The sequence below is a fragment of the Chrysemys picta genome, chromosome 5 (assembly GCF_011386835.1).
Source record: "Chrysemys picta bellii isolate R12L10 chromosome 5, ASM1138683v2, whole genome shotgun sequence".
NCBI lineage: Eukaryota > Metazoa > Chordata > Testudines > Emydidae > Chrysemys > Chrysemys picta.
The window spans coordinates 33837591-33860010 of NC_088795.1; the positions used below are offsets into that span (position 1 = coordinate 33837591).

Genomic DNA, 22420 nt, shown 5'->3' on the forward strand with positions numbered 1-22420 from the left:
TCAACTCCATTTTTTGGTTAGAAAAATCATGAAAATATAAGCAGAGATGGCTGTAGTAAAAACTCCTGCAGTTCCCGGTGAAATGGAAATGCTGATATTTTCAGTGGACTAATAAAAATTTGAATGTATGGAGCACCTTTCACACCAAATATCAAAGTGTTTTACAAATTTTAATTCATTGTCATATCTCTTTTACAAAAAGAAGCATTACATACAAATATAGCATTGTGCACAAAGTATCATTCTGAAATGCTGCCCATGGTCATCTAAGAGTATTACATTCCCATGTAACAGATAATAATCATTTGCAACGCTTATAAAACATCTTACATTTTTAAAGCACTATTCTCACAATAACCATGTAAGGTAGTTAGGCAATTATCACCATCCCAGTTTTACAGAAGGAGGAACTGAGACAAAGAGCATCAAATTCAGCTCTGAATTAAATAGGTGCAACTCTGACTGGAGTCAATAGGAGTTGTATTCTCTTATACCAGAATTGAATTGGGCCAAGAGAAGTTAAATGACTTGACCAAGGTCATGCAGTGAATAAGGTTTCCTGTCTCAGAGTCCCCTGAACCAGTTCTTTAGACCACACTGCCTCCCTCTAAATAGGAGTATTCAGTGTTTGAGATTCTAGTGAAATAGTTAAACTTGAAAAAATTCAGATCCGGACAGTGTTCCTTCTGCCACATGCCAAGGAATAGTAAATGTTATTAGATCAAGTGAATCCATCGCTGCCCAAAATTCTGCGTATACAAAAATGAATCCATATAGTTAAGGAACTAATATATTTTCATTTGATTTTTCCTTGATCCCTGAAACACTTAAGGAGTCCTAAATCTGCACTCAACTACAGTGTCTTTTAAAAAGCGAGATTAGCTTTCCAAATTATAAGCATAATATGTGGATTTACAATTTACTTTGTATTTGCAACTGACCCTTCAACATTTCACCTTGAGACATCTGTGTACCCTTCCAACTTAACACTAGCTTCTGTTCCTGAACCAAAGATTTTGTTGTCATCATGGACAAAATTTGATCCTGTATCATGATATCCAGCAGCCATACTATGGGCTATTATTTTGAAATGTAAAGGTTGAGGTCCAAGGGCAAAATGTTTGTGCTCCTGCTTTTGCATACAGAAGCTCAATAAGTGCATGTGCAAATTGTAATGACGCACGAAAATAGCTGACAGTGCATTTATTATTTATTTCAATTTAAATAGTTGAAAAAGACATTTTTACAAAAGTTTAGGCACCTTGACACATAACAAATGCCACAGCAATACCCCAGCAGCATTAAATTATTATTCGGGCAGGATCTCTGCTAGCCTGCCTTTTACAAAAAAACTCCTTTCCACACTCCATCATTTAATTGATTTATTATGAGTTTCATTTGTTATTTATATTACTGTAGTGGATAGGAGCCCTAATCATGGACCAGGACCCCATTGTATTGGGAACTTTACAAACAGAACAAAAAACATGGTTTATAATTTACATTTTAATCTTTTCTTTTTCAAAAAAGGTCTGGAGTGGTTACAGAATTCCTGGTCCTCCACAGTTACCAGAGAAGACCAGGATGTGTCGCAGCAAGGAGCTTAATAAACAGAGGAACTACTTTAGTTGCTGCTTAATGCATGGCTCTTCATGTTTATGTCCTTACAATACACAGAGATGTGTATCTTTCAAAGAAGACTTGAGTAATGTAATACCCTACAAAAAATAAGCTATGGCCCTCAAGACCATTAAACCAAACTTAGTGGCAACATTAGCTACTGTACCTGTTTTGGACTACAGTACATGTCTACATCTTATATCTCACCACATATTTTTGCAAAAATGAATCCTCAAGTCATGCAGATCTGTCTCGGATGAGCCGCTGTTAAAGCTAATTGGATTCATGCCATATAGCAATGACTTCAGTATGGCAGGTCTGAAGTAGTGTTACCACAGCTGTTTGTTAGGCTTGGTCTACACTACCCCCCCTAATTCGAACTAAGGTACGCAACTTCAGCTACGTGAATAACGTAGCTGAAGTTCGAAGTACCTTATTTCGAATTAGTTCAAACTTACCTTGGTCCACACTCGGCAGGCAGGCTCCCCCGTCGACTCCGCGGTACTCCTCTCGGCGAGCTGGAGTACCGCAGTCGACGGCGAGCACTTCCGGGTTCGACTTATCTTGTCCAGACTAGACGCGATAAGTCGAACCCAGAAGTTCGATTTCCAGCCGTCGAACTTGCCGGTAAGTGTAGCCAAGGCCCTAGAAATCCAAACAGACATAATTCTGGGTTTGCGACTCCTAGGAGGTTTTAGTCAGTATCAAGTATCATCTTTTGTTTTGTTGTGCAAGTTTAAAGTGGCATTAAGGTTGACAGGCTCATAGTTAAAACGCCAGGCCCCCATCTTATTTAGATTGAAATCGATAGGAAATTTCCTATGGATTTTCAATGGGCGCAGGCTCAGTTCCTAGCTTCTACCCTAAAAAATAGTGATAATTAAATGCTTCCCAGATTTTGAGGAGACCCCTCAGCTCCTCTAAGAACAAGAAATGTGAAAATCCCTGTTCCTCAACTGGATGACTCAGCAGTCAAATATGGAGCACTGAGTTTTTTGATATTGTGCATGTACACAATCAAATCACACTGTCTTCTGCTTTCTCAGTTTTCTCCATCATTCTAGGCACACAAGACAACGAAACTGACCAAAATCCTGTTCTATGAACACTCAGAATGCAGGAGTCTTACTAGTTTCTTCCTGAGCTGTGATTGCAAAATACCCATTGCCCTGGATTCCTCTTTGTTAGTGAACAACAGCAGCAGCTCCTACAACCTAAGGAGATGAATGTGTGGTCAGCATTATTTGAAAATTTCACTCCAACCCCCCCCCCCCCCCCCCCCCGCCTTTCATACAGCTCCTGTGGCTGCAGAGATTCACAGATAAAATGTTGATATATATAAAATGTCTAAAAAAACCCAAGTGGGTGAAATGACAAGTAACTCCTTATATGAATACTGAATTTGTTTTGTTCCAATTCCAGACTTCTTATCGCTAGTTATTGTTTGTAATGCGGTCAGTGATGTAGTACGGCAAGAAGAAATGGTCACTCATCCCGTGCAGTAACTGTAGTTCTTTGAGATGTCTCTCCGCAGGGGTGCTCCATTTTAGGTGCGCTAGAGATTTCTCATAGCAGCGTCCGTCTGGCCCGTGCCATTGCTTTATACTGCATGGGCAAACCACCCTCAGTTCCTTCTCTACTGTGAAGACTTATAACAGAGAACTCCAAAGCAACGGGGAAGGAAGGCAGGTTGTGAAGCACCCATAGGGACACACATCTTGAAGAACTACAGTTACTGCACAGGGTGAGTAACAAATTCTTCTTCAAGTAGTGTCCCTACAGGTGCTCCACACTAGGTGACTACCGAGCAATTCCTGCTAAGGTGGAGGGGGTTTCAGCGTTGAGTCCAGTATGGAAGAAAGTATAGCCAAGCCGAACACAGTATCAGAAGCGGAGTCGTGAGTTATTTCCTAGCATTCAGCGAGTGTATGTATAGAAGCCGAAGTAGTGGCCTTACATATTCCAATAATGGGTACATTTTTGAGAAGTGCCGTAGAGGTGGAAATGGACCTCGTAGAGTGAGTATGTATGTATGTCCAAAGGTGCTTGAATATTACAAGATTCGTAGCAAGAATTAATGCAGTCAGATATTCACTTAGAAAGTCTTTGATTAGAGACTGCAGACCCTTTCAATCTATCTGCGAGCAAGACAATCAATTTGGGGGTCTTTCTGAAGGGTTTAATCCTATCCAGACAGAAGGCCAGGGACAGTGATTGGTGAGCAAACGGCCAGGTGCATCAGATAAGGAAACCATGTTTGTCTGGGCCAGGTTGCAACTATTAGGATGACTCTCGATTTGTCCTTCTTTATTTTGAGCAGTCACTCCCACTCCCCGAATGTTCCTCTGTGCCCCTCAACGGGGGGTGTGCCCCACAGATTGGAGACCTCTGTTTTAGATCATACCCTCAGCGATGCACATTGTCAATATCTTTGACTTGTTGTAACTGACTGAAACACAGTAAACAATTCTCCTGCTGCTGCACAAGGACTAGCATACAGCTCCCTTCCTCTCATCTTTGTGAGCGCGGCAGGGCTAACAGGAATGAAAATCAATAAAAACTTATTAGAATAACTAAATTAAGCAGAATAGGCTCAGAGAGTAGATCATATGAGTAAGTAGGTGCTATTTTTACAGTTTTCAGATTAAAAATGCACTTTAAACTACATTAGGAAGTCTGACCCTTAAACTCAGGAGGTACTATTCTGCTCAGTAACATTTGTGTGTGTCATTAGTTTTAGAACAACATTTTGCCATGATGTTCGCTTCATAAGGAGAAACATCTGAATAATGTGTACTTACTCTGTCTCCTTTAGGACCTGCTGGGCCATGTGGACCTAGTGGGCCATCCATACCCTAAAAAATTAAACAAACAAGTAGTGAAAAACAAATGCCCTGAAATCTGTTAGCAGTTCTTAACTGCAGGTTTATTCTAGTCAGGAACTGCCTTAGGATCAGTTCAGCTCCCATTGGCTAAAAATATAGGCTGAGATTTTCAAATCTTAATTATGCTGTGAATTGGGCATCCAAATTCACTAGGTGGTTTGAAAATCCCATCTATAAACTATTAGCTGTGATGTATGTAGCTCACCTTTCATCTAATTGGTTTGTAATTTATTGCTTTAAGTCAACAGATTTATAGAGGTTTGAAAATGTAGAGTGAATTTCTGTCACAAGGAGTTAAAGGGTTAAACAAGGAAGTGTATACTAAGAATTGTGTTGATTAAATATAAGAGGCCATAATGATGAATGACAGGCTTAAGAAGGCCTTTAAATACACAGCTATGTTGTTCCTTCACTTTTCCCCTTCCTCCTTCATCATTATAAATGCCACAGCAGTTAACATTTGGGGTAAATGTCAGAAGGCTCAAGATCGACTTGTAGCAGTTTTGCACCACTCTCACAGACTCTGTATTACCTGGTCTCATGAAGCTAGTACAAAACTCATCAGGGCTTCAGATTATATAGGGAAGCCTAATCTTACCAAGTAGAACAAGCACTAGTGAAACCATTACTTTTTTGACTTTTTTGTTATTGTTGCTTTCTAAGCTCAGAATTGATGTTCCAAGCATTGCATGGTTTCCATTGCTGAAGTCAGAGGGAAAAGTACAAATAAAAGACAGGAAAAGGAAGATATGCAGCATGCTTCATTCAAATGGCAGTTCTCCTTACATGGGACTTGAAAGCTAGTCTCAGTGACAAAGCTACAATTTCCAAGGCCAATGTAAATCCAAGATGGACATAAAGCTCAGAAAGAAGATGAATATACTTAGATACACTGAGCCATGTCCCATTTTAACAGATTTTCCTGTACAGCTATATAAACAAGGCCAGCTCCAACCAAAATTTCACCCCATAATGAATTTTTTAAGATTCAGAGCCCCATCTACAGAGCACGGCACTACCTGTCCCCCACTGCTAACCTATACCAAGACTTTCTTCAGATTCAGCATCATGTAAGTTGCCTGATAAATTCTGCCTCATTCCATGTAAGACACATGTATAAACTAGGCAAATAGGACCACTGTGAAACACATAGACTCAGTAGCAAAGCATGACACAGGAATGCAAGGGACTCACCCGGGGTCCTGGCTTTCCGTCTAAGCCAGATGCTCCCTGTATGATTAGGTGGAAGCATGGATGATGGATATAACATGAATGACAAGAATGTGAGATTAGTAAGTGGTGTTGATGAATAAACATAACTTAAACACAGAATATAAGCTGTTACGGGGTTCTGGAATGAGGATCACATTATTACAATATGTTAGTTAAAAAATTACATACAACATTAAGAGCCGGATTCTGATCTCAGTTACACTGGTTTTACGTTGATGTAACACCACAGACCTGATGGAATTACTTCTGATTTACACCAGCATACCTGAGATTAGAATGAGGCCCTAGATATATTAGTATTACAAACATCAGACATTATGGTGTTTCTTGTGCTTTAATATACAAATAATTTATAAATTAACTAGCAAGTTGTCTAATGTGAATAAAATACTGACAATACTGACTACTCTACTTTGCAATGAAATTAAAATATATATTTTAACATCGATAAGAAGTGTTTAAGCTGAAGAAAATTGTGTTACATGACCAACAAAATCTTGGCCCCCATTACAATGGTTTGATTCATTTTCAAGAGCCCAGGAGACAATGTTTCCTGTTTTTACCAGCAAATTACAATTGTAGTGCATGTTCATGAACAATGAATCTAATTCCAGGCTGGAAGTGCATATAATGCATTGCAGGTTGGGCTATTCGGTTTAACATCCTTGGGGACTGGCTGACCCCTGGTGGATTTTATGTGAATAACATAAGATTGTGCACTGGAAACTATTTGCTGGATTATCAAAGGACCTTGTCAACTTGAAAATGGTTAGTTTCACTGAGAGAAACTAAAATCTTTTTGGTAAAGGTGACATTCCTCAGAGTCTCTCTGCAAATCTTTAAAAACTTTTGACCAGATTTTTTCTGATCATTGCAAGACCCACACAACAACAGGGGAAACAAATTGACTATAAAGTGGAAAACAATTAAATTGACTTTTCACAAAGTGCTGTCAAATGCACAAAGGAAACACACTAAAATATATTGTTTTTCTTCTAATCACTTTCAGTTCTGGTGTCTCTTGGGACAAAATTTTCAAATGGAAATGTGATTTTTAAGTCAATTGTGTCCTTTTAAGATCAATCTATGCCAAGTACCTATAATGAAAACGGTTCTGAACAGTACAAGGCAAAAGTTAAAATATCTATATATATAGATATCCAGCATCCCTGGCTGAATGGGGAATGTTTTAACATTCTAGAAGCCAATTCCCAAGGTTTTCACTCAAATTTTACTCAGTCCTGACTCAGGCAAACCTCCCACTTTAGTAGCAATTCTTCAATGAAATATCACTGAGGATACATGGAAATTAAAACACAATGTGTTTGATAAAACCACGTTTTTAAAACACCACACAACATTGAAATCACAACATGATTAATGTAATGGGGCTGACAGCATCCTCGTGAGGCTATTAACACTGTCCACTGACACGTGACAAAAAGAAACTGACAGCACTGTGTGTTACAGGATGTGACTTTGGACAATGGTACAGACTCTGGGTACAACAAAACAAGACTGATGTTCTGCTCCAACATGATAGAGGTTTATAAATGCTGTTGAGTAAACCAGAGTTGTTGGTTGAAAGAAGAGAGAAAAGTCTGTGATTTGCACTGAAATGGAATAGTTTTTTTTACTTACTGGAAGACCAAGGGGCCCTCTGTCACCCTTTTGACCTGGTTCACCCTTCAATCCTTTAAGACCATTTAACCCTGGTTCACCCTAAATGTAAAAGTATAAATGCCAATTTTTTGGTGCTACAATGGGTATTTAAGCTGGGACAGAAGAGAGCCAGTCTTAGATGTAGCTGCAAATTCCAGTTCAAAACAACAGTAAGGTCTTTTCAGCGTAAGGTACTAATTCAGCATTCACAGATTATTGGCAATTTACTTGGAGATATTGTATTGACCTGTCCTAAAATATACAATAGACAATGATTGGTCATTTTAAATACAATTGTGTGTTGAAATAATACAATAAACTCTGCTGTGTAAGACTTTCTTGAATCACTTCTAAATAATTATTGAAGTATTTGTCTGATGTGGGGTCAATTGTAATTTTCCTTCCTCTTTTGAGTATCCTGTATGCCCACACGTTTCTGTTGTAGGCTGATAATTCAAACTAAAGAAAAACCTTAGACAAGAATATTAGAGACTGCATTTTGTTCAGATTAGTGATAACTGCAGTGAAATCTGCAGAAAAGTGCAATTTGTGTGGAAGTATATTCTCTTCTAATGACAAACTGGAATTTGCAACACAGTCTTATGTAAAGATACTTTAAACCTTTAAGCACACATAGTTAAATGGGAAATTAAGAGGAACAGTGTGTTGTACTGGGACAATGCATTTTTGGGGCCCATCCTTCACTGATCTCACAAAAAAGGTATTTATAGTAAAACAAAAGATATTGTGGAAAGATTGTGATTCTGATGTGACATAGACATCGCTGTATTAAAAATTGTGAAGTGAATAATGGTGGACCTAAGTGCGTGTGAAGACATCTTCACACCATGTAAAACTACCACAGCATGGTGGCTCTATAGACAACTCAGGGTGCTAACAATACCTGCTTCCAGTGAGAAATGGAAATGCATAGGATTTTCTCTATGCTGAAGACTGTTCCCTCTGCCCTCTTCCCAAGGTTTCTCTTTGCCACACAAAACCCCAAACAAACCGTAAAAGAATTTAATCTATGCTTCTGCTTTCAGTGACGTCTCCTTTGTACCCTGCCTAAAAACAGGTGCCATTTCTCTATTCTTCCTCCATTTGAGTCAATGGATATGTCTGCTACAGAGCTGGAAATTGTAATTTCCAGCTTGAGTAGACATATCTGGGCAATGCCCCTTTCCTGACATTTTGGAAGCAGAAATCCCACAAAAACCTGACTCTCAGGTCAAAAGTCTGAGGTAAGACAGGTCTGATGCTAATATGGAATAGAACTAGGGCTGTCAATTAATCACAGTTAACTCACGTGATTAACTTAAAAAAATTAATTGCAATTAAAAAAATTAATCGCAATTAATCACAGTTTTAATTGCACTGTTAAACAATAGAATACCAATTAAAAATTATTAAATATTTTGGATATTCTTCTACATTTTCATATATATTGTATTCTGTGTTGTAATTGAAATCAAAGTGTATATTATGTTTTATTATAAATATAAGCACAGTAAAAATGATAAAAGAAATTGTATTTCTCAACCCATCTCATACAAGTACTGTAGTGCAATCGCTTTGTCATGAAAGTGAAATTTACAAAAGTAGATTTTTTTTGTTACATAATTGCACTTGAAAACAAAACAATGTAAAACTTCAGAGCCTACAAGACCACTCAATCCTACAATGCTTCGGCCACCATTCCAGAGGACATGCTTCCATGCTGATGACGGTCGTTAAAAAAATAATGTGTTAATTAAATTTGTGACTGAACTCCTTGGGGGAGAATTGCATTTTCCCTGCTCTGTTTTACTCACATTCTGCCATATATTTCATGTTATAGCAGTCTCAGATGATGACCCAGAATGTTGTACGTTTTAAGGCCACTTTCACTGCGGATTTGACAAAATGCAAAGAAGGTACTAATGTGAGATTTCTAAAGATAGCTACAGCACTCAACCCAAGGTTTAAGAATCTGAAGTGCCTTCCAAAATCTGAAAGGGATGAGGTGTGGAGCATGCTTTCAGAAGTCTTAAAAGAGCAACACTCCCATGTGGAAACTACAGAACCCAAACCACCAAAAAAGAAAATTAACCTTCTGCTGGTAGCATCCAACTCAGATAATGAAAATGACCATGCGTTGGTCTGCACTGCTTTGGATTGTTATTGAGCAGAACCCAACATCAGCATGGATTCATGTCCCTTGGAATGGTGGTTTAAGGATGAAGAGACATATGAATCTTTAGCACATCTGGTACATAAATATCTTGTGACGCCGGCTACAACAGTGCCACAAGAACACCTGTTCTCACTTTCAGGTGACATTGTAAACAAAAAGTGAGCAGCATTATCTCCTGCAAATGTAAACAAACTTATTTGTCTGAGCGATTGGCTGAACAAGAAGTAGGACTGAGTGGACTTGAAAGCAATAAAATTTTACATTGTTTTGTTTTTGAATGCAGTTTTTTGTACATAATTCTACTTTTGTAAGTTCAACTTTCATGATAAGGAGATTGCACTACAGTACTTGTATTAGATGAATTGCAAAATACTATTTCTTTTGTTTTTTCACAGTGCAAATATTTGTAATCAAAAATAAATAGGAAGTGAGTACTGTACACTTTGTATTCTGTGTTATAATTGAAATAAAAATATTTGAAAATGTAGAAAACATCCAAAATATTTAAATAAATGGTATTCTATTATTGTTTAACAGTGCGATTAATCGCATGATTAATCACGATTAATTTTTTAATTGCCTGACAGCCCTAAATAGAACTGATTTCAGAAGATCATTCCTAACCCAAGCCTCCAATGCCAGGTAAAGTTTGACATAGTATAGCTGTGGCTCAAACCTTTAAAAAGGGATATTTCTGTCTCATCCCCCATACCTAAAAAACAAAATAATCCTTTTTTAGAAAGCTGAATATGAAAAGAGAAATGTAATGATTAAAATGGTTGTTACAGGATTCATCATGCTTGAGTGTGATACTGAATTTTTAAATTAATGTGTTAATTTAATTAAAATACAAATTAAACCCTGGTTTCTTTTAACCTTTCCAAAATCATCCATGTTTTCAGGAAACTGGCTGTCGTCTAAGACTTTTGCAGGGCTTCTGGGGTGTGTGTCATGCACACATGCTATGCTAGGGATAAGGGAGTGTTTCCAGCAGCACTAAGATATATACTGAAGCTGGGGTGGGACTCCTGGTGGGGATTGTGGGAAGTGAGGTGAACTTGTGTTGGAAGGCATAGGAGATGGGAGAGAGAGAGCGGAGCAAGAGGAAAAGAGGCATATCTGGAAACGAATTTATTTGATTTCACCTCCTCCATGTACAACACACTCATCCTCTGTGTTCTAAAGTGTAATTTAAGGCAATTGCAAAGCACTAATTAGAATAGCATGAAACTCTCACCAGCAAACAGGAGGCTGGGTAATTTTAATACCAGTTCACAATCATCATTATAAAAATCTAGTCCAATTTATGCTCATGTGAAATACACACAAGCAACGATCATAAATCAATACAATTCAAAAATATCCTTTAACTTTTACTTTAAGTATCTGCCTAAAGGCTTAAGAGTATCAGAAATATTTAACAAATAAATGAGACAAAGGACACAACATAGATGCATGCTTCACTATGGTTAACAAAGAACAGAGCATGACACATTACAGATTTAAAGAATCCAGGCAATTATTCATTTACCTTTGGGCCAGGCAGTCCATGGGGTCCCTGAAAATAAAGTTTCCATCTTTAATGAAGAAAATAAAGGCTTGTTGCCTTTTCTAGATACAAGTTGCACCGGCAGTTTTGTTTTCACAAAATAAATTGTGAGTGCCAATATAAGTAGTTGCACCTCTAAGTACCTCATTGGGGGAACAAAACAGGGAAACACATTTATACCCACAATTAATTTCCCCACTTCCCAAGAACTTTGGGTTAGGATCAAATACAGATCCAAAATCCATGGCTTGGGCCCATCTCTAGTAGTCATGTTCTCTCATAGCACTTTTATTAAGCAAGCATTACAATTGGGAGTGGGAAAGAAAGACTTACCATAGGGCCTGGTGACCCATGCGGCCCTGGTGGTCCTGGGGGTCCTATGATCTACATATAGAAAATGATGTTATTAGCTCATGTAGTAAAAGGAATCTCCCTTGTAAATACAGGAAGTCAGACTCTTTCTCCCCAGCTCTCTGCTAATATCATTTGTCACCATTCAGATGAAGAATACTGCAGAGTGCTGCAGTTGCTGGAGAGCACTTTAAAAAGTAACAACATAACTTGCACATATAGATGGCATCTTTATCTTGGTACTTGGAGTGCTTCTCAAACTTGGCTATTATTCTCACTTAATGGACGGGGTATCTGAGGCACACAGAGAAAAAAATTACATGCCCAAGGTCATACTTCACGTCAAATGCAGAGCTACAAACAGAATACAGGGTCTCCTGACTCCCAGTCCTTCACTCAAACCATTAGATAACTTTAAAACATTAGCTAGTAGTGAATTTCTTCAAATCCTGTCTGAGTAGGGATGCTGTTGGCTCTTATTTTCTGGTACGTATTCCCTGCTGTACTTGCAATCTATATTCTACAGGAATAGCGAGGGATGCTGTGATGCCATTCCCTGGTTCCTTTCCAATCCTGATCAATGGAAATAAAACTAAACAATTTACCTTAAGTCTTGGGATATGTCTAGATTGCCCTCTTCCTCCCTTTTTATTTGATTTAGCCCAACAAGCACTACGTGCACAAATATTCAGGCTTAATCCCAATGATGAAGTCATTACAACAGGTAATCAGGTTATTCAGCTTTCAGCATGTGCTCATTATATGCTGGTTTACTTTACTGATCCCACCAAATCCAGAAGGAAGAATTTTGTTCTGGTATTTATAATGCTTAACACCACTTCTCACACTGGGCTCAATGCAAAATAGCTCTGAATTGGGAGTTATGATAGCAGTACTGAGCTACCAGCAGGGCTGCTGAGCAGCATAGCCCGTTCTAGAGATTAACATACAGCACTAATGACTTTTCTAGCCAATCCTCTGAGGTTAAGTGTGGTGTCAACAAAGCAGGTTTTAAAATGCAAAATAGGATGAAGCGAGAAGGGTTGATAATGGATGTTGGGAATCTCCTGGGAGTGGAGAGGAGTGGTGATGCCTCCAATGGGAGAAGAAAATGAGGACGATTACCATGCCTGTTTTCTCTAGGGGATAAGCCTTTTACAAAAACTCTGCTAGGAAATTCAGCAAGTATGTGCCGAGATCTTTGAGTTTCACACACACATAATGTTGGAAAGTAATGAATTGATTTTCCCTTCAGAGCTAGATTGAGACATTTGTGCTCTGTAGTGAGAAGTGGGATCTTGAAATGCCAGGACAGGGAGCCAGCAACTCTTGAATTCTTATCCTAGCTCTAACATTGAGTGCCTGTCGTCTTCGGCAAGATGCTTAACCTCTTTGCTTCAGGTCCATGATCTATAACAGGGGTAGGCAACCTATGGCACACGTGCTGAAGGCAGCACGCGAGTTGATTTTCAGTGGCACTCACACTGCCCGGGTCCTGGCCATTGGTCTGGGAGACTCTGCATTTTAATGTAATTTTAAATGAAGCTTCTTAAACATTTAAAAAACCTTATTTACTTTACATACAACAATAGTTTAGTTATATATTATAGACTTATAGAAAGAGACCTTCTAAAAATGTTAAATGTATTACTGGCACACAAAACCTTAAATTAGAGTGAATAAATGAAGACTCAGCACACCACTTCTGAAAGGTTGCCAACCCCTGATCTATAATATTGAGCTAATGGTACTTACCTATATCACAAGAGCCTTGCGTGAGGTTTTTATTTATGTTTGCAAAATGTTTTGAAGAGTCACATACATGTCTGATAATGCAAACACTTACTCATGTGAGTAATCCTGAACATTTCCATGGGACTATTCACGCCAGTAAAGATGCACCCATACATAAATATTTCCAAGATCAGGTCTGAAGTCGTTAAGGACCGGATATAATGCTCAACCAATGAAGGGAGTCCTTCATTTGACTGTAGTAGGCTTTGGATTGGGGCCTACCATCATTATAGCCCTTTGGAGATCTGCTTCTCATCTGTCCCTCTGAGATACTCACTGTACAAGGCTGACAGATAAACAGATTGCTGAGACAGGAAATTCCCATCAATCTCATCTCTCTGTCTTACCGCTCTATGATTCAACACAAGAAGGGATGGTTCCTATTCTCAGGGAAGCCAATGGGAGTTTTGTCAATGACTTATGTAGGAGGTATGGATTCTTATATAGCTTTTAAAACATAGTAAAACATATACAAACTAAGTTAGTAAACTAGTGACCTGCTTTCCAGAAGTCTGTATAGACCGGTGATTCTCAAATTATTGTCCATCAGTGGTTTCCCCTGCCCACCCTGGTTGATCACAGAGTGGAAACATTTAAAAAACCCAAAATTAGGAAACGGTGGGAGTTGGTAGAAGGGGTCATCCATGAAGGTTCCTCTTTCTCTCATATGAAGTGTCCCTCAGAATGAAAAGGTGGAGAATCACTGCTACAATAATGAGCACATCACAACAGCATGGCAAGACTTACAGAAGGACCTTGAGGACCAGGCAAACCACCATCTCCTTTTTCTCCTTTCATACCATTGGCTCCCTACAAAATCATTATAAAAAGTTATTAAACAATTTCTGTCTTATTAACAACTGAATTCACTTTAGAGAAAAGAACATTTTTGTAATTAAATATTTATGCTTTTCATAATAAAAGTTTTGCTTATAATGGAATTATATCTCTAACTGTCATGACTTTCATACTTGACACCATGAATTATAAATGTATGCTTATTGCAAAAACCCATGATAATAGCCACTAAGCACTAGACTATCAAACAATTACAAATATTAATTTTAACATGCATGGTTAAAAATATAGATAGAGCAGACAGCAAGGAGTTTATTAAAAGCTCTTTCTATTGTAATCATACTGATTTCATTATACATTGTGCATGTGAGTGTGTGTGTGTATATATTAGGGCTGTGTGATATTAGGGCTGTCAAGTGATTAAAAAAATTAATCGCGATTAATTGCACAGTTAATTATACTGTTAAACAATAATAGAATAATGCTGTGTGTGTGTATATACACACTCACACTATGTATACATGTCTCTATTAGGGCTGTTGATTAATTGCAGTTAACTAACGCGATTAACTCAAAAAAATTAATCGTGATTAAAAAAATGAATTGCGATTAATCGCAGTTTTAATTGCACTGTTAAAAAAAAGAATACCAATCAAAATTTATTAAATACTTTAGATGTTTTTCTACATTTTCATATATATTGTATTCTGCGTTGTAACTGAAATCAAAGTATATATTATTTTTATTACAAATATTTGCACTGTAAAAATCAGAAAAGAAATAGCATTTTTCAATTCACCTCATACAAGTACTGTAGTGCAATCTCTTTGTCGTGAAAGCAAAACTTACAAATGTAGATTTTTTTTGTTACATAACTGCACTCAAAAACAAAACAATGTAAAACTTCAGAGCCTACAGGTCCACTCAGTCCTACTTCTTGTTCAGCCAATCGCTAAGACAAACAAGTTTGTTTACATTTACAGTAGATAATACTGCTCTCTTCTTATTTAAAATGTCACCAGAAAGTGAGAACAGGCATTTGCATGGCACTTTTGTAGCTGGTATTGCAAGGTATTTACATGCTAGATATGCTAAACAATCGTGTGGCCCTTCATGCTTCGGCCAGCATTCCAGAGGACATGCTTCCATGCTGATGACGCTCATTAAAAAAATAATGCATTAATTAAATTTGTCACTGAACTCCTTGGGGGAGAACTGTATGTCCCTAGCTCTGTTTTACCCACATTCTGCCATATATTTTATGTTATAGCAGTCTCGGATGATGACCCAGCACATGTTCATTTTAAGAACACTTTCACTGTAGATTTCGCAAAACGCAAAGAAGGTACCAATGTGAGATTTCTAACTGACCCAAGGTTTAAGAATCTGAAGTTCCTTCCATAATCTGATCAGTACAGGGTTTGGAGCATGCTTTCAGAAGTCTTAAAAGAGCAACACTCCAATGCGGAAAGTACAAAACCCTAACCACCAAAAAAGAAAATCAACCTTTTGCTGGTGGCAACTGACTCAGATAATGAAAATAAACATGCGTCGGTTCACACTGCTTTGGATTGTTACTGAGCAGAACCAGTCATCAGCATGGACGCATATCCCTTGGAATGGTGGTTGAAGGATGAAGGGACACATGAATCTTTGGTGCATCTGGCACATAAATATCTTGCGACACCAGCTACAACAGTGCCATGGCAACCCCTGTTCTGACTTTCAGGTGACATTGTAAACAAGAAGAAGGCAGCATTATTCTATTATTGTTTAACAGTATGATTAACTGTGCAATTAATCGCGATTAATTTTTTTAATCACTTGACAGCCCTAATATCAATATGTATATATATATATATATATACACACACACAACACACACACAAATATACATAGCATATATTATATTGATATTATATAGATATAAAATCCTTCTATAAATACAAAAAATAGACTTTTCATAAGTGTTTATGAAATTTCTCTCCTTCAAAAATATGAGTCAGCCACTGAGATTCCAGGTATCAAGATATCTCTCTTTCTTGTGTAATCAAGCAGCTAATTTCTCCTGAATGTTACCACATTTATTTTTGTCAAAGCATTGCTGTGATTGCTGACTCTTACAGTGGACAAATAAATTTGTTCAGCATACCAGTTAATCTACATCTTTCCAAAGTGAGATTTTATTTGTCCATAAATAGAATGAAAAGTTCTGGCAAACAACCTTTTGGTCTATCATTCATGTCTCCTCCTAGATTAGAAATGGAACAACTAATACTTTCATTTCATGTTTTCTGCTACTTCTGAAACTTGCAAACACTTAAGCATGATCAAATGTGAAATATATCATTTAAAAACCCAAATTAGCTTTCAGCTAAATTAAATTTATTTTGCATACTTACTGGTAAGCCTGGGAGTCCAATTCCTCCCTTTTCTCCTGGCATGCCAGACTCACCCACATCCCCCTTTGAGCCTTTAGGACCCTGAAAAATCATATCTTTGTCATGAAAGTGACTTGTACAATGCTCACACATCAATAAAATCCGAGATTTGTTCAAGGATAAACTGATAAAACAGAATGACTTTTTGCCTCTGATAGATATAAATTTATTATCACATCACTGCATAGTATGTGATCACATAATGTGTCACGTATGGCCATGTCATGTGATTATGAATTCTAAGCCCACCCCTTCCATAACGTACAATGACATTATTTCTAAAAAAAGCCATAATTGTTCATAGGGTCTGGCCCTTGGTGATGTACTCATGGTGTACCTGCTCCCCTTCAGCTCCTGGAGTTCCTTGGGATCCTGGTTCACCCTGTAAAACATAAGGTGAAATTGTGTTATCTTCCCTTATTACACCAATTATTGGTGAGATTATGTTGTGCTAAGTAAATTATGTTGGTCAGTAACACCCTCAACCCCACACCTTAGCTGTGCACAACATCACAGTGAATGACGTAGACGCATATTACACTGCAGAGAATAGGAGAGAGACATGTCATCTTGTTAAACATGTTGTGGAAGTTTATCTGCTACAGTATCTACGTATGCAGAACAATGGGTCCTGTCAGTAGGGCAGATACACTGCCATCTAGATTGCGTAAGGCCCAGAAAGGGGTATAAATTGACTGCACATTGGCTGACTTACACAGGAGAAAAATGCCACCATCCTCCCAAAAAACATCCACTCTGCACCATTAAAGTCAAATGGGAGTTTGTCATTGACATCAATGAACATAAGATTAAGCCTATGGTCAGTGGTTTAGGATGCTCAGCAATGTTGCTGACAGCCTGGGTGAATAAATATGGACCACTCAGACCTTTACATTTTCTTGCCTGGCTAATTTGATTATGTCAGTCAACCAGGGAAGAGCCTCCCTGCTCCACTAGAACGTGGAAGGATGCCCTGATTCCTGAATGTCATTCCCAAGAGAGGACATGACATATAGGGGAGTAGGGGTGGGGGCCTTTGGTTCCAACCTCTGTAAGGCTGAATTCTGCTTTACCTTGGCTATTTCTGAGGAGGAAAGTATCCTCTTCGACAAGGGGACGACCTTCTGCATCTGTAACCCCAGAGTTTCAGAAACCTACCCCTGACTGGGAGCTGCAGAGCCTCTGTAGGCTACACAGATCCTACTGAAATGTCTTTCTATGCCTTCACATATACTGTCCCTCACCAGTTTGTGAAAAACAGAAAAAAAGACAGTATTTTCTCACAAATGCTTATACTGACTCACTCACATCTATACTGGCATTTGGTGAAAAACCTTTAAATTCAAGAACAATTTTTGATAAACCAAAAATGCATTTTCTCATGATATCATGGGATGTGATGCATCATAAATTTAAAACAAATGGCATTGTTTCCAGTGTGGGCTGCACAAGAGAGTACTTGCTCTTCACGAGAACTCATAATCACTAAGAGAGAGTTTGCTGCTACGCAAACAGGATTTCTTGGAGGATACATTATATGATAAGTTCTTAAGAACTATGATAATTATCTCTTAATTAATCAGTTAGTTATCCTGCATCAGCTTAGGGAGGATCCATTGTTCACTCAACATATCCTGCTTTAAAAAAACCTCTTTGTAAGTGTAAGCAATTCATGATTTATTATGTATGTTTATGATCGTATAAACAGAGCCCCATTTGGAAAATGCATAGCATACAGCTCCTATATGCTACACTTAAATGTGTGCATCATTATACAGAAAATAAAGAGACTATTATATATATATTAGAACTTAACCAGATTTTGAATTGCAATTAATAAATGTTATCTAATAAGACATCTTTTATATGAAAAATATGTGTAGACAAACAGACAGCTGGACTCTGTTCCATTTTGTGTGGGTTTACTGGAGTGGAAGAGGGAACTTCCTCCACCCTTGCATATCCCTGCAAATACAAGGCAGAATATGGTCTTAATTGTCTTGAATGCCATATATGGTGATGGCTTGATGGTGCTCCACAGCACCAAAGAGATGGGACCAGTTGGCTTGGGGTGGCAGCCAGTCTCCTGGCGCCCTGTGCACATATTGATCTTGGTGGCAAGTCAGGGGAGTAGAATATGCTGTTCCTTTTTGGAGCAGCAGTATAGCGTGCTGTAGGATGCAGTGTTTTTCTCTTTCTGGTGCATATATATGATATAAAAGCAGGGCTGCCCAGAGGATTCAGGGGGTCTGGGGCAAAGTGGGGGAGGTGCGGCGCTTGTACTCACCCGGCGGCGGTCTGGGTCTTTGACGGCATTTCAGCGGCGGGGGGCCCTTCAGTCGCTCTGCATCTTCGGCAGCACTGAAGGGCCCCCCGCCGCCGAAGATCCGGACCGCCGCCGGGCCAGGGCTCGCGGGGCCCCTGCGGGGCCCGGGGCAAATTGCCCCACTTGCCCCCCCTCTGGGCGGCCCTGTATAAAAGCTGCATTAATCTGTCCCTATATTTTGGCAAGCACTTCCATGAACAGCCCCCAGTGCCAGCCAAGAGTGTGAACAATCTGGATGTTGCTATGGGCATGGGAGCCATTGTCTGGTGAAGTAGCTACTTCAAAAAATATGTGGATCACCCTCCCTGACCACTAGGCCATACATTGGGACCCTCCTCCACAGCAGAAAGCCTACTGAGCAACCTCAATGCAGATTTGGGAGGGAACACCAGCACTGCACCACATCGGCTGAGCATGGGTTATTTTCTTTTGGGCATTCATGCACAACACCCAACCAAAACTGTACATATATTGAAATAAACATTTTATACTAATTAAGATGCATATCATGACATAAGTCCCATCATGTAATATTTCAAGTGTAGATGCTCTTCTATACAGTATATTGTATATATAAATGAACCACATATGTAAGCAAATAAAATACAGAACATAGGACTGTACATATAACATTTTTTGGTTCACTGGCAATTTTGAAAAATTGGAAAAAGTCATTTTGGGTTAAATAAAACATTTTGTTTCATTTTTGAGCATTTTTTTCCATTTAAAAGATTAAATGAAATTTTGAGAGGAAAAGTAATTTGAATTAAAAAATTGAAGCATTTCATTTAGAAAATCTCAATGAAACATTTAATTTTTTATAGAATTTTGTTTAGTTTCTTTTCTGACCAAAACAATTTGGTAAAATCAACATGAATTTGCAAAATGTTTCGGTGTCATCCAATCTACATTTTTCACCAGAAAAAAGTTTCAGGTAAAAAATTTCACCCAGCTCTGCTAGCGAATTCCTAGACTTTTAAAAGAAGATGTGTCAACTAAGAAAGATCACCTTTGGGCCTTGTGCTCCTTGAGGTCCGGGTGGCCCTGGTGGACCCTAGACACAGAAACAGATAAATCTGTTAGCTTTGAACTATCTAAGTTCTTGCAGAACATACCGGATATACATAAGTGTGAACTTCACCATTGTTAATAACACAACCAGTCTTTCTAAGAAAACTTTATATTAACACAGGGAAGAACCAACACCAGCTACAAACAGGTTGTTAATTTATGACAATTCTCAACAGACAATATGGAGTCACAAAATTCTGTGTTAAAATAACATTGCAAGGTTATAGTTTTGAACTGATGAAGGGGCTGCTGCTCCCCCCATTGATGGCAATGGCAAAGCTTCCATTGATTTCAGTGGGAACAAGACTGAATCCCAAAGTACGAAAAATGTAAAGCTGGCATCAGAGCCTCCTGAAGTCAATGGGCAAACTCCAACTGACTGCAATGGACCTGGGATCAGGCCCTTAGTGCCTATTGCTAGAAGGTACTGACCATCTCCCGAAAGTTGCTGAGAGTCTTTGAGCATGTTCAGTGCTTTGTGGGATGAGGTCATGAATCACTAACTCATCCCCTTTTGTCTAGCAACTATAGCAGAAACAGCCTATAAGATTGCTTACTGTTCTGAACATTGCACAATGGGGGGATGCATTAAAAACAAACAAATTCCATCACTGTTATAAACAACATTTACAAAGATGGCAAAAGCAGACCTAATGAAAACATTCGAGATAAACAATTAAACAAAAAAGGGAATAAATTAATTTGATCAAATCTGCAGCTCCTTTGGAGCCTAATTCTGCAAAATTCTAAATGCGTCCTAGGACACGCTGAGTCCCCTAAGTTTCCAGTGACATCAAACTCTGGCCCAATGTGTATAAACCTCCAGTGGGAGTCAGTCAGAGTGCAGGGCACAGAAAATACTCAGCACTGCAGGATGTGAGCTGTAGGTACTGGAAAAATTTCAGAATTTCATATAACAAGTTCTTTTAACAGTGTTTGATAAGAAAGAGAAGGAGAAATCCCCACACTAAATCCCTCTCACATATTCCTGCTTATAAACTGAAATAGGCTACTTCTTGGGTGGGGGGGGGAGAACGTGAACTCCTATGTAAAGTTTTCACCCAATATGATTTAAAATAACTGAACTGTCTACCCTGAAAAATAAGGCTGACAACAGAAAGTGACCTGGTGCCCAATCCTGCACTTCTTGCAAACTCAGAACACCCTTTTAAATTAATGAGAGATTTGAGAACAGAGCAAATGAAGGATCTGGCCTTCTGGCAGGTAGTGCATAGTGACAGCACTAAGAACCTTACGTATCTAATCTGTGTCCTACTTATATCAATGGAGTTTTGTCATTATTCGATAGGAAAAGAATCGGGCCCTAGTTTTCAACAATATGTTCATCGTAAGAAAAAAATTAGCGAACAGACATACATGATGATGAACAGGGTCAACATCAGATGAATGAAGATACATCCTAAATCGGCAGAATTATGAACATGCAACTACACAGAATAAAATAGCTACAAATCACAACAAGTCATGCAGTAGGAATTACCGTGACAGTTAGGGTGGTAATCCTCTGTTGGCAAAATATATTAACAAAAGACAACATTATCAGATGTGAATACTGAAATAAAATATTTCACTTGTTTAATAATGAACTTCACAGAATCTGTGCTGCGTCTGGGAGATCTGTATCTAAGAGAGCTGAAGTTAAAAGTACACAGTCATCAAGGCCCAATCCTGCACTGGTATCAGTGGTTTACCCCCATTAACTTACATGGGAGTTTTATATAAGTAAAGACTAAAGGCTCTGGCTATAAAATTTTCAGGGCCAAATAAGATGTACCTTAACAACATAGAATTTGATGGGGGGAAACTTTTGGCTCCTATATGCATCTATATATGAATCTTCCACACCTCTCCTGTTCTAAGAGCTGATATTTTGCCAATATTTTGAGGTCTCTGCTGGTTCTGTGTCATTAACAAATACAATTCCCAGAGCTGTGATGCTAGTAGTAATAACAGTACACAAACCAAGTTGCTGATCCACAATATCAGCCATGTTAACTTCAGCTCCATTTAAAACATTTGGAGGAGGGGCAGATCAGTATTTTCATAATGGAAAAAGGCAAAATAGTTAGGTAATTTTTTGTGTTTCAAAGAAGATAGAGCAAATAAAAAGTAGTGAAAATTCTCAAAAGGCAATACAAAATTACTTGGTTGTATTCAGGGCCGGCTCTAGCTTATTTGCCACCCAAAGCAAAAAAAAAAAAAAAAAGGGCGGCCGGACTGCCGAAGCAAAAAAACCCCAAAAACAAACAAACAAAATGGCAGCCGCAGGGAGCGCGTGGAGGGCGGCCAAGGCGGCTCACAGAGGGGTGAAGGGTGGCGCCCGCCTGCTCCGCCCGTGGGCAGCCAGGCGCTGCAGCCCACTTGCAGCCAGGTGAGAGGGGCTCCCCGTTCCAGCCTTGGGGTGCCTCTCCCGGGTCGGGCAGGCGGAGTCCCTGGGGGCTGCAGGAGGTGCTGGCTCAGCCGCTCCTTTAAAGGCTGCTCTGCCGGGCCGGG

General features: G+C 38.8%; 1 protein-coding gene across 1 annotated transcript in view; it reads right to left on the bottom strand.

Annotated features, from left to right (window-relative positions):
* COL25A1 (collagen type XXV alpha 1 chain) overlaps positions 1-22420 on the bottom strand; it is a 203092-nt gene that overhangs the window by 18112 nt on the left and 162560 nt on the right. The window contains exons 22-31 of the mRNA XM_065596206.1: positions 21408-21431; positions 19845-19889; positions 16847-16891; positions 16471-16551; positions 14018-14080; positions 11459-11509; positions 11108-11134; positions 7380-7460; positions 5700-5735; positions 4422-4475 (exon numbers count right to left, since the gene is read on the bottom strand). Of these exons, the coding sequence (XP_065452278.1) occupies positions 4422-4475; positions 5700-5735; positions 7380-7460; positions 11108-11134; positions 11459-11509; positions 14018-14080; positions 16471-16551; positions 16847-16891; positions 19845-19889; positions 21408-21431 (507 nt within the window). The remainder of the gene's footprint in view (positions 1-4421; positions 4476-5699; positions 5736-7379; positions 7461-11107; positions 11135-11458; positions 11510-14017; positions 14081-16470; positions 16552-16846; positions 16892-19844; positions 19890-21407; positions 21432-22420) is intronic.